The sequence below is a fragment of the Leucopleurus acutus genome (genome assembly GCF_964270905.1).
Source record: "Leucopleurus acutus genome assembly, chromosome: 1".
NCBI lineage: Eukaryota > Metazoa > Chordata > Mammalia > Artiodactyla > Delphinidae > Leucopleurus > Leucopleurus acutus.
The window spans coordinates 90,637,217-90,650,221 of NC_139142.1; the positions used below are offsets into that span (position 1 = coordinate 90,637,217).

Here is a 13,005-nt window from a genome sequence, read left to right on the forward strand (position 1 = left end):
ATATGAAGACTAATATAGTGAGCATGAAAGCATTCTAGCTACATGCTTTCTATAATTTGGCTAGAATCTGTCATTTTTGAACTAATAGTAATTTATTGGTGATGTCTATATCTGTATTTGAAACGTTGCATAACTGAACAGTTTAAAATGATAATGCATATATTGGGAACTTTCTTGAAAAACGCTGATATAATTAAGAAAAGGATCTATCTGTACCTGTACCACACTGCCAATCTTCAAATATTTTAACGTTTGTTTTAAGTCACAATGGCTTGCCAAACTGGCTTTTGAAATTGAAGTCTATTATTTGTAAAGAAATGATGCAGTTACCTAATTCAAGCCCACCATGGTCTCCATTATGTTTTAAATTATGTTATAGGCCATAATCTGTTTTATTACTATAGGTAACTACAGTAAAACTTTATTGTTCCATGTACTAAGCATCACTGCCTCAAGTATGAAAACATCAATTAAACACTTAGAAAGAACAGCATTCACTCAGAGTGACTGCTTCCATTTGATGTTTAACAGAATAATCTCCTACAAATATTGTGAAAAGACCTTCTTATGTGCTATTGGTATTAAACAAGCAAAATTAATGGTTTAATTCTCACTTCATGAGATTTGCTAAGTCCCACGAATAAAGACTAATTAGGGCTAAAGCAACTTAATCGAACAAAAGCACATTAATTTAGGAAACTAGAAGACTGATGAGACTTGATGAAATATATGAATTGTAGGATGTGTTGGGTTTGTTTTTCCACATCTTTATTGGAGTATAATTGCTTTACAATAGGATGTGTTTCTTTAAAAAGTAATTTCACTTATCAAACCTTAAATGAAAGGGGTGGCAATGGAGGCGATTGGGAAAGGTCTGCTTTAATAGAGGGATATGTTTGGTAGTTAGCACATTAACTACTTTGATATAAAAATGTTACTTTAACCTCATAAAATGTTGATATTTATAGTGTTATTTATGGTGGTAATTTATCTCATATGCCTTTTTTTCACAGGTAAAGGGGAAAAAACCTCATCTTAGATCCAATCTAAAGTATGACAAATTTCAGAGACGTGCAGGCTAAGTTAATGAAAAAAATACTATACAAAATGCAATTAAAATATTAAGTTTTAAAACTTATGTTAATCTATAATTATGGTAGCAATCTCTTAGCCACTTATGGTTTTATTGTTCAATTTGAAAAAACATACCTGTACAGCCAGTTTTTCCTTTCTTGCCTGAATATCCCATATCACAGTGGCAGATAAATGAGCCTTTAGTGTTTTCACAGGTTCCACTTAGGCAGATATTTGGATTCAGATCACATTCATTGACATCTGTAAAATACAGATATTATTAATACATATAACCATTTGTTTGATATCACTGAAAAATTTCCCCTGAGATAAAGCAACTATGACAAACAAATAGAAAAGATGAAATGTTTTCACTCAAAAAAAAAGTATATTTACATAGCCCAATTCACATTTGCGTCCTACATTGAAGGCTAACCCTGCAGACCTGCTTTTTATCTGGGCCACAAGCAGGAGGTCAAGTAATCAAATAAACTGACTGACTCGAGGTTGGGGATAGAGCCTGTTTATGTCACAGTCTAGAAAACTTTTTCAAACAGCATATTCCGTTGCAAGATGAAAATTTTAATTCAGACTGCATGATGCCAACATTTTAGTTCCATATCTTAAAAGAAAAGATAGATAAACTAGTAGTCTTAGCGCAGAGAGTTACAAACTTCACTTCTTTCCCAACTTAAAAATTATCTTTTTTTATGACATTCACTTTAATTTCTAGGACTTCACAAATATTCGGTAAGAGTTTCTGAAAGACACAAATGGGATGTGATTTTAAAAATTTCAATTCTAGACTCTTGCTTCTGGCCAAGATGGAGTAATAGGAACCAAATTTACCTTCTCACCTAAAATACCAACAACAAGAAAGGACGATACAGGCAACAAAAAACAATGATCCCTGAGAGAAAAAACAAACTAGGTGGGTTCTACAAATGCCCCAGATTACTGTGTAGGGAGAGTTTTAAGGCAATGGCATAGGGAGGGGGATGACAGATGGAACCAGGAAATGTCCATGAGTCGAAGAGGTGAGGGGGAAGGCCAAGGTAGCTAGAGTTCATAGGGCTGAGTAAAGGACAGAAAAGAGATGTACAGAGAGAGAGAAGGAGAGAGAACTCCAGAGATCTGCAGAGGGTCCCAGTCAAGCACCCAGATGAGTAGTGATCAGTATATTCATGTAAGGAAACTCTCGAATCTGGAGGAAGCACCATCCAAAAGAATTAGAGGGAACAATCATCAGAGTTCCCAGAAGGCGTGGAATTGTGCCTTCTCCTACCAGCCAGACTGGAAAACCTTGTAATTCACAGGCAAGTGAGTAGAGTGTCCAGAAGGATCTTGCCTCAGCAATAGAGAAAATTAGCCCTACCCTAACTGCTGCTTAAAAGCTTCAAAGCAAGACTTTGAAAGAACCGATCTGTTTCCAAATAACTATGTTCCAAAATAAAGCTTCGGAATACAAAAATATTCAGAACCTAGTAAGGCAAAATTTATAATGTCTGGCATCCAAGCAAAAATTACCAGGCATTCAATGATGGAGGAAAATATGGCCCATAAGGAAGAGGAAAGTCAATTTATTGAAATGATCCAGAATGGACACAGGTGATAGAATTAGTAGACAAGGACATTAAAACTGTTATTATAACTGTATTCCTGTATTTAAAAAGCTAGAGAAATGATTGGACATATTAAGTAGAGACACAGAAGATATCAAAAAAAAAGACCCAAATCAAACTTTTAGAGGTGAAAACTGCAATGTCTGAGATTAAAAATATACTAAATGGGATTAAAGGCAGATTAGGTATTATATTAAAAAGTCTGACAGATTTGAAGACAGCAATAGAAACTCTCCAAAACAATCCATTCTAGGATTTATTGCATTCTTGTCAGAAAAAAGTTTTGCTTGCCTTAAGCAAACAATTTAAAAGCCTAAACTCTAGTCACAGCAAAAGGAGGGTTAAGTGGACAGAAATAATGCATAGACATAAAAGAAATGTCTTTTGGTCACTGGAGTTGACCAATGGTTAGCTCAGTCCATACAACATATCTGACAAGAGCATCATATCACAGTCACAAGAAAGTTGCTTTTTGGAGTGCTAGCTTGGGATTATTATTAGTATTATGCTCCTAAATATTCTTACTTTTCCCTTAGGATCTATTCACTACCCAAACAAATCTTAATGTAATTTAACAGTGCTTGTGAATAACTAGCAAATTGGAAAATTCTGTCTTTTTTGCTTACCTACACAAGTCTTCATGTCTTCAGATGCCATGAATCCATCATAACACAAGCACCTGTACTCTCCAGGTATGTTTGTACACTGACCACCATCACAGATATTGGGGTTATCTTCACACTCATCAATGTCTGCAGAGAATAAAACCAACAATGGCATGTTGTTGATAGGGTTCCATTAATCATTGATGCAAAAGTTAAGTGACCCAAGTCAAGTAACTTCAGCCTGCTCGCTTAAGACTGTTAGCTCTGAAATCCAAATGACACTTTACATAAACTACGCCATCAGGTTATCTTGGGTAAACAAGGGGAGAACCATTTTCAAGATTTATAACATACAGTTCAGGATGGAGGCCCACATGCACTTAAAAGACCATCATTAAAAAAAAAAAAAATGCACATCAGTACTTGTGAACACAAGTACTTGAACACATACTAAGTGTTCAATAAATTAGCTACTACTAGTACTACATATGTAATAAAATTTTAATAAAATGTAATAAACGTTTAGGTAAAGTGCAAACTCAAGAAGAAAAAAAAAGACCACCATTTAATTGACACTTTTATCTCCGATACAAATTTATCATTCAAAAATGATTATGAGTCTTATTTTTCTGATTGTCAAATTTAAATGCCTAATGTCCATTATTTGCTGTTTTACAGATATTTTAAGGTAAAAAATGCTTGAAATAAGCATATCTGCTTAGATTTTCAAAATTTAATTTTTATAGCTAAATTTATATCTAGGGCTTTTAACGTAGATTTTACTAGGTCCAGTAAAATAACTTTGGTTCCTACACCTAAGTTTTCTTCTTAACCTGAGCCAAAATTAAAATCCACATTACCCACTTCATTTCCCATCTCCGGCTGACTACATGGCTCTTCTAGCCCATGTGGTACAACAGGCAGTGTAAATGAGACCAGCAGTTCTCACATTTTAGCACAAATCCAAAATTACTTGGAAGGCTTGTGCAAACAGACTACTGAGATGCCCCCGTAGGAGTTTCGGATTCAGTAGGTCTGGGGTGGGGCCTGAGATGTTGCATTTCTAGCACTTTCTCAGGTGGTACTGAGGCTGCCCGTCCAAGGTACACACCCCGAGTAGCACTGAAATAGGCCATGAGATCAGATTCTTCAAAACTCTGATCAATCAAGACAATGTATTTTATATTCCACTTATTGAGCATGCGCCAGGTCCTGTGCTGAGTGCTGGACATACTCTTCCACACGGGCAGTCTGAGCCCCCTTTTATAGATGAGGGATCAGATGCCAAAGATCTTCATTGAGGACGCACAGCCAAAAAAGTGACAAAACAAAGCTTTGAATTCAGGACTGTCTGACTCCAAAGCCTGAACCACTCCACATAGGGAGGGACCTGTTAGTGAGAGAGTTCCCAGGAAGCTAAAACTGACTTACCAGTGCAGGACCTCTGATCAGGCATTAGTGCGAATCCTGGCTGACAGCTGCATTCATAGCTACCTTCAGAGTTTGTGCAGAAGGTCTCACAGCCACCGTTCATTATGCTGCATTCATCGATGTCTAAGAAAAAGGAAAATAATATCACCTTCCTCTGTGTTTGTGATGATGGCACATGTCTGAAGTTTCCAGGTACGTGTGGGTCAAATAAATAAAACAAAATACAAAATTATACAAGCATCCCAGGGCAACTGCAAGTCACTGCATTGTTTGGTTCCTTCCACAAATATTAACTACACCTACTATGTGCTACAGATGAGAATCTAACAGGGAATGAGATGGACACTCTCCCTGCCTTCATAATATTTATACTGCACTTGGGGAGTCAGATGAACACAACGTATGGTGTGCCACACACAATGCAGGAGAAGTGCTGGGCGCTAGAACATATCTTAGGGACAACAGTAGGCACGTGGGTGAAATTCTCTGGGTCACAGATTCCGTTACAAACTTGACATTCAGTTTGGCTGAGGTTCCAGTCCTTTTCAAGGACCTGAGCTGGAGTTCTGAGTTGTCCTGAGCCATGCTTCAGAAGAATTTGGGCTGATTTATGATTCTGGGTAGAAACCATGTGAGACTTGGCAGTTCCACATGGGGTATACCTCAAACCAGGCAAAAAACTGGCTGTTTCTACAAAGTTTCACTTTGACTCTAAAGCCATGGGACTTTCTGTGCCGCTCTTCCCAGCACAACTAAACCTCCTAAGGGCCAGCCACAAAGCAAAACGCTTGTCCCACAAAACCTCATTTTTAAGGACTGCCAGACTTGGCCTCTAGTGCATTGTAAGCTATAAACATGCTATGGTCTTCTTCCCAATAATTATTCTTTGGAATCTCTGAGCTGCTCCAAACCACCTAAGGGTGGAGATCACACCCTAAGCTTTCTGTCTTCCTCCCGGCACTCACCAGGCTGCGTTTATTTCAGGCGGTACTTAGTAATCACTGGCTGATGTGCCTGGGTGTGCATAGGCAGAAACAAAGCGTGTGCTACCGTTCACTAGTCAAAGCAGCATGGGTCAAATTATACTTGCTAGAGCTAAAACACTGTACAGCCTTCACTGAATTGGTTCTTTAAACAGATGGGGGAGGTGAGATCCAAAGATCGTGAGCCACCATGAGAAGACCTTTCCCTCCAGAAAAACAGGAAAGATTAAGTAAAAGTAACTAGCGATGGAAACAGAACTCGAAAGAGACTAAAGAAAATAAATAACATACCAAACAGAACTTACCAACACAAAACAGCCTGTCGGGGGTGGAGTGGTAGCCGGGGTTGCAGGCACACTGGTACTTCCCTATGAGGTTCACGCAGCGGCCGTGGGGGCAGAGGTGCGCGCTCAGTTCACACTCGTTGATGTCTGTATAGAAGATGAGAATACCAAGCACCCCGCCGTAAGCCTCGGACTCTGGCAGGGGTGTGGGCCGAACGACTGCCGGCAGGTAAGTGGTCTTCCTCCTTACCTATACATGCTGAGATGTTGGGGGACAGCTGATGGCCAGGAGGACATTCACAGCGGTAACTTCCCTCGGTGTTTAGGCACACGCCTCCTCGGCACAGCAGAGGATCTCTCTGACACTCGTCAATATCTGCAAAGTGGAAATGACCCCTGTTGAAGCTGTGGGTGGTCGTCCTGCCAGGGCCCCACGACCAGGCCAGTGCACTCATTGCCCAGTTGCTGCTAATGGCTCGCAGGTGTCCTTGTTGGAGAACCGCTATCCACCTCACTCAGAAATGCCCGGGAGGTGAGAAATTACACCCCGCTCCCATGCTGGGGGCTGCCCATGGCCAATAACTGCTTGAACTGACGTGGGAGTATAAAATCTCAGCCTCCTGGCCTCGAGGTGGGACAGCCCTCGGGTACTCTTCACACTCCAAGGCCCCTGTGGGATCAGGTTAAACCTAAAATCCAGTCGAACAACTTGCTTCTCTTCTTCCCCTGCCCTAAGCTGCTTCCCTCACTTCCTTACAGGTTCCTCCTAAGAGCACCCCCTCAAAAAATACCCCCATCTCAGTCCTGTTGCTAGGGAACCTGATCTAATGAAACTATCTTAATCAATCTCCTTTGCTAAAAATGATGAACAGAAACCCTAGAACGTGACCCCTAATACAGCTTATGTTTGAATTGTTCTCTCTTCCCTGGGGTGTCTATTCCAGGTGTTAAACTCACTTCTCAGGGACCCATACCTGGTGTCCGAGGCCACCCGCTGCCCCAGAGCATGAATTCCCTCATTCCTTCCACATGTCAGTCTCCCTCTGCCACAGTCCAATGCGTGACTCACTGGTCAGGAGACCAGCGCACTGGGGGAGCAGGAAGAACCGACATAGGCGATGAGTCACCAAAGCTTCTTGGAATGTTTCTTCCCTGGGCTGATCAAATGGTCACGCACTCACCCATGCAGTTCTTCATCATCATGAATCCACTTTCGTAGCCTTCATCGCACTTGCACTCAAAGTCCCCGGGGGTGTTCACGCACTGGCCTCGGCCACAGAGGTCGGGAGAGATGCGGCATTCATCGATGTCTGCACAAAAGCAGCAAGTGGCAGCAGATGAGCCTCAGGATAGCTTTACTTCTTGTGGCAACATGTTTAAGACCAAGAGTTCCAGAGGGTATCCCTCCAGGGTGAGCCCCTTCACTGACCTGTGCAGTTCCTTTCTTCAGAATCCAGAGCAAAGCCACTGTCACACCTGCACTTGAAGCTGCCGATGGTGTTTCTGCACTTGCCATGGGTGCAGAGGGTGGGAATCATCTTGCACTCATTGATGTCTTCAAGGAAAATTAAATGTGGGAAAAGTCCATAAGTGACCAATTAGGAGATCTCAACACCCCATTTTAAACCCAGGAAGTTAGAGGGTCTTGGTCATACTCATTTTAAAAAATGTGTGATGATGATCCATGAGAAATAGGACTTTGTAAACAGACCTAGACTTTTAAACTTCTACATTTTAGAAAGCATTATTGAAGAAGTAAAGAGTGGGTTTATTTGGACTTCTAAAAGCCCAGCACACACCAAACGCTGAACTATTTTCCGAATGAAAGAATAAGAAATTCTAAACCACTAGTGTCTATATGTAAGGCAGGTGGAAGATTTTCAAATATATTGTCCTACAGCAAGCAATTGAGTATGTAGTGGAATGAGATATTCCCTTAGCTTTCTGATGCTTTTTTTTAATACCTAAAAATAAGAATTTCAAAGGAGATGCCATTTATAATTTTAACTCCTTACAAGTGACATATACTATTTAAAACATGTTCTCAAATAATGTGTACTAATTTAAAATATTTTCTCAATTAATATGAAGTTTGCGTTAATATAATTAATATGTACAAGAGTTTCTTGAAGACTGCATATGTAACATGTAATTTGAGTAATCTGAGTTTCCCCTTTTAGGGGCCTTTCTAAAGCAAGACCTAGAGCTCGAGAAATACAAGTTCATTTCTACCTAATGTCATGAGATACAGAACTGGCAGATTAAATCTCAAGAACATCTAGTCCTTCTGCGGTAATGGATTGCCACAGCTTTTGTAAGCAAATCATCCAAGTTCCTTTGAATTTACTTAAGAGACATTTTAGAGGGCCGTCTAGAAACTGTCTCTCTAGACAGTACAATTTTAACCCCAGGACTTCTTGAACCAAATGCTCAGTAGAAAAAAAGTCTACACTTTTTAATATAAGGATAATTAAGTGATATTTATATACTCATTTCCCATTTTTAGAAATTCATTTAGTTATGAAGTATAATAAGTAGGTCCAGACACAATGGGCAACCGACACAAAACTCTATACTGAGAACATAAGCTGGGCCTCCCTGAATAATCGGAATTCTGAGAAACCAATTATGATTTTTCCATATGCTGAAGTAAACAAGGTCTGTATCATTGTGCATAAGAAGTTAACTCAATTTTGGAATTAGATCAAATCTGTAACTTCCTTTTTTTTTTTTTTACATGGGTTTTATATTATAGCATAAGAAAATAAAATTTGAAATATAAGTCACTGGAGTGTTTGGCATAGGAATGAATTTTGCTGTATTTGGACAAAGAGGACCTGTCACCGGGTCTCTCACACCATTATCCATAGTCAGGTGGACCACAGTGACTTGGATGCTTCAAACCAGCAGATAAAGGTTACCTCTAGGGCTTTAGTAGATGGCATAAACATCTCCCAAGAAGCTTTTTCTTTCGTTTATGCTTAGCTTTAGGATAGTATTAAAATCTATTTAATGCTTAACAGTGACTACACGGGAGAGGCAAGGGACTCAGGAAGTCCTGAGATGTAGAAAAAGAAAATCCGTGACAGAGTGAACATTTTGCCGTATACAATTCAGAAATCAAAGAAGGCACGCTGAAATGATCCATGGATGACCACATTGATGACATGCATTGTAATTCTGTCAGTAGAACTCTGTGCTCCTGAAAATGCATCCTTTTGACCTAACAGAAGAGTAATCAACCACTGAAACCACTGTACCTTTGAAGAAAGGCTTTCCATTTGTAATTTCTTTTGTGGCGAATCCGGGTCCTCTGGGACAGAGTTCCTCGTACTCAGGTGTGTTCCTCAGGGGACACTCCTCGCACTCCTCGGTCCCCCAGGCTGCCCCGACGGAGCAGCAGCAGGCGTCCATGCGGTGGCGGCCAACCACGGGCAAGGTGCACTCCTCATCCTCGTACCCCAGGAAGCAGGTTTCCAGGCGGATATCTGCCAGAGGGAACGAACGGAGGTTAGCTGAGGAGAGCTGCTCTGTTCTCACTGCCGCCAACTGCCAACGTTGTGTTAGGCAAAGCACAGGACACATAACGATTTACTACAAACTTATTGACTGAAATTAATTTTTTTCCCTCCAAGGAACCTAGGCTTGGTGGTGGGTTTTCCTTCTTCTTTTTTTTTTTTTTTTTTTTTTTTTACGGTACGCGGGCCTCTCACTGTTGTGGCCTCTCCCGTTGTGGAGCACAGGCTCTAGACGCACAGGCTCAGCGGCCATGGCTCACGGGCCCAGCCGCTCCGCGGCACGTGGGATCTTCCCGGACCGGGGCACGAACCCGCGTCCCCTGCATGGGCAGGCGGACTCTCAACCACTGCGCCACCAGGGAAGCCCGGTTTTCCTTCTTAATAAAGACTCTTAGCTGGCAGCTCTTACTTATGTGCACCTCTTCTTGTGGCAAGTATCCTTTGAACTCTAGTTCTTTTCTGATAATTCTACATAAGGAGCAGTATTCAAAGAAATCCTGCAATGCTCTTTTGGGAGATGTTTTCTCCCTGTACCTATTTTCTCCCTTTGCCTATTACCAGTGCATGCACTTCATGATGTCTTGACGTCTCCCTAGCTGAAAGCCAACTGCAGTCTTTATTGTTGGAGAACATCTCAGCTAGCACCAGCACCTTTTTCTCAGAGCCACTTCATTTTTGGAGAGGTGGAATAGTAAACTCTGAAATGAGGACTGCCCTACTTGTCATTAAAGAGGAAAAAACAGCAAAGAAAAGCCATCCACTCGTCTTCTCAAGTATTTCTTTCACCTCAACATGTGCTTTTGTGCACATTCTTCTGGATACTTGTGGGAGTGTGAGCTTCCTTTAACGTTAGAAAGCTACTGAAGCCTTCTGAGCAACGTCACATCTGGGTTGCCTCTATTAATTAAGATGGTTAATTTCAAAATGAATCCTAAACTAAACACTGGAGCATGTTTCAACTGAAGAACCTGGAAAAGCGTTCTCATTACATGCTGATACCTCCTAAACAAAGAGGCTGAGACTCAGAATAGGATTAACTGACATCCATAGTTATGAAAAGACTCTAGCCTCTGAATTCCAGCTTTTCTATTCTGTATTGCTTACATTATAAACCATAAAGTTTTATATTTAAAGGCTGATTAATCCTAATTCATAAAGGACGCAAATCCCTTAACTGCATGCCACTCTTTCAACCACCTACAGTGGTCCTTCACTAAAGATGCTCTTCAGAGTGGTTTCAGATATACAACATAGCTGAGCATCACTTCCAGAGTCACGGACTCTGAAACCAGTGATCCAAAGGACATATTCCTGGCAGTCAGAAGCCATAGGAGTAACACCAGAATAAGCCTAAGACCCCGCAAGCATGACTGTGGGATCTCAAATCTGCTGCCACTGTGAGTCCACAGGGCAGCTTTCTAAGAATTCAGGGTTTGGTGTACAGTCTCTTCCACATCATTGTCACTTGGGTTCTAGCAGTCGTCATGGAGAATCTCATCATGGCTGATATTGACAACAGCTTTTGTTCCCTCAGGTTCACTCCTCAGGCTGTTACACTCTTCACTCCTGATACCCACAAGAGTTTCCTGCAAAGACCTGTCCTTCTGGCTTACAGCAGCCCTGCCTAGCAGGCTAAGGCTACAGTTTCCAATTAAGCAAAAGTGTTCTACTTAGCAGTCACCTAGAATTCTCTGTCCATGGCCCATGGAGGGCAGATTTAAGGGCTCTATTGTTATCCATCACAGTTATTATTCTAAAGAACTAAAGTTCCTCTTCACTGACATGTTCTCTACTCTTTTTATAAAGAATTAATAAAGAGCTGAGTCAGGAAGGCTATTTGCCAAGGAAACCACAATGCATCCTAATAGAAATGCTGAATTTGGGATGTGTGTGTGTGTCTGTACTTAGAACCAAATATTCAGCTCTATCTTGTTAACTGAGTTTTTAATAATCATTAAGAAATATTCATTAGAAAAATAATGAACAGTATTTACCTAGGCAAATCCTCCCTGTGGCATCCAAAGTCATCCCACTGGGACACTGACACTTAAACGATCCCTTAGAGTTAACACATAAGCCATTTTTGCATACTCCTGGGAACACTTCACATTCATCTATATCTATGAAGGAAAAAAAAGCATGAAGTTAATATATCTGTATAACATCATTCTACTTCATTCCATTCATGGAGTCATATTATTACCACAACTGAAAATATCATTTTAAACCTGATAAGTTTACAAAACTAGTTTGCCTCCAAATAATTCATGTAGAATTTCTGGGATGTTTGAAAAGCAACCAGACTGAACCCACCTATTACCAAAGATATAACAGTTTCTCCATCAGTCTCAGGGAGTAATTTTTGAGTTGTAAAGACACGGAGCTGGTGGGAGTTCTTGGGGACAGGTCTGGGTACTATAGACATCTCAGGTAAGGCTCCCAGGGGCCGTACAATTAGCTTTATGAGACCAGAGGGCTGCAAGTGAGTAGAGAAGCCTGGTCTTCCAAACTAGCAAAGAAGAAGTAGCTTGAAGATGAGCATAGAAAAAAAATCCATCATTGAGGAATATGTGGGGCCAGTCAAGAGTCTCCTTTGAGAAGTGCTGAGACATCCCAAGAAAGTGTGTATCTAGTTCTAACTCAGCAATGGTCTCAGGCTGTTCTGTGAAAGCCTTGGTGGTCCCAGCTTGAGTGGTGGAAGATGCTCATGTTCATTCATTCATCATTCATTGCATCTGTCTCAAATGTACTAGTCCTTCCCAGTTTGCTTAATGGAGAGCATTATGTTCTCTGCACATTTTTTTTGGAAAAATATTCACCATCAAGTTAACCCAAAGAAAGGCACTTACTTGCCAATGCCAAAAAAGGGGAGCGTTAGTCAAGAAACTCACACACACTGTGTCTCTATTTAGAAGAAATAACTTTCCAAGCCAGGGATGTTGAAAAAGATATTTTAAATCTTTCCTCATAAGAGAAATAAATTGGGAGGGGGAAATTTACCTTCTTTGGATTGTTTTGTTTTGTTTTGTTCTGACCACTTGTGTACCAAAATGTGCTGCTGAGGTCAGATAACTTATTAACAGTGGGTCTGGACCAGAGACAGGCCAAAGGATTCAGTCATCATTTGGAAAGCAAGACCTTGGGTGGGGGATGTAGTGTTTCTCTTTATTTTAACTGAGAAAAAAAGTTCATTTCATTCCACATATGGGACTAATTGCTGTTTTAAAAATTTTTCAGCTGCTGTGTCATGTCAGGTTGTGTTAGTCACCCTGACCTATGTCTATCTGGGACTCCATGAGAAAAAAATCACAGGAAACTGGAGAGAATCCATGCAGACTTTCAAAAACGAGGCAATAGAGTATGTCCTTCTCATCATCTGTGACCATGAAACAAACAAACAACAACAACAACAACAACAACGAAAAACCAGGACAAACCAAGAAAATTGCAAATTTTATAGCCTCATCAAAAACTTCCTTTTCTGTCTT

At 40.6% G+C, this 13,005-nt stretch overlaps 1 protein-coding gene across 2 annotated transcripts in view; it reads right to left on the minus strand.

The window, feature by feature from the left end:
* Nucleotides 1-13,005, minus strand: part of FBN1 (fibrillin 1) — a gene marked incomplete at both ends in the record, with an annotated part of 252,338 nt that overhangs the window by 81,978 nt on the left and 157,355 nt on the right. For both annotated transcript variants that reach the window (XM_082841143.1, XM_082841142.1), the window contains 9 exons: nt 1,210-1,335; nt 3,323-3,448; nt 4,733-4,855; nt 6,021-6,146; nt 6,250-6,375; nt 7,181-7,309; nt 7,429-7,554; nt 9,260-9,487; nt 11,512-11,637. In XM_082841143.1, the coding sequence (XP_082697269.1) occupies nt 1,210-1,335; nt 3,323-3,448; nt 4,733-4,855; nt 6,021-6,146; nt 6,250-6,375; nt 7,181-7,309; nt 7,429-7,554; nt 9,260-9,487; nt 11,512-11,637 (1,236 nt within the window). The remainder of the gene's footprint in view (nt 1-1,209; nt 1,336-3,322; nt 3,449-4,732; nt 4,856-6,020; nt 6,147-6,249; nt 6,376-7,180; nt 7,310-7,428; nt 7,555-9,259; nt 9,488-11,511; nt 11,638-13,005) is intronic.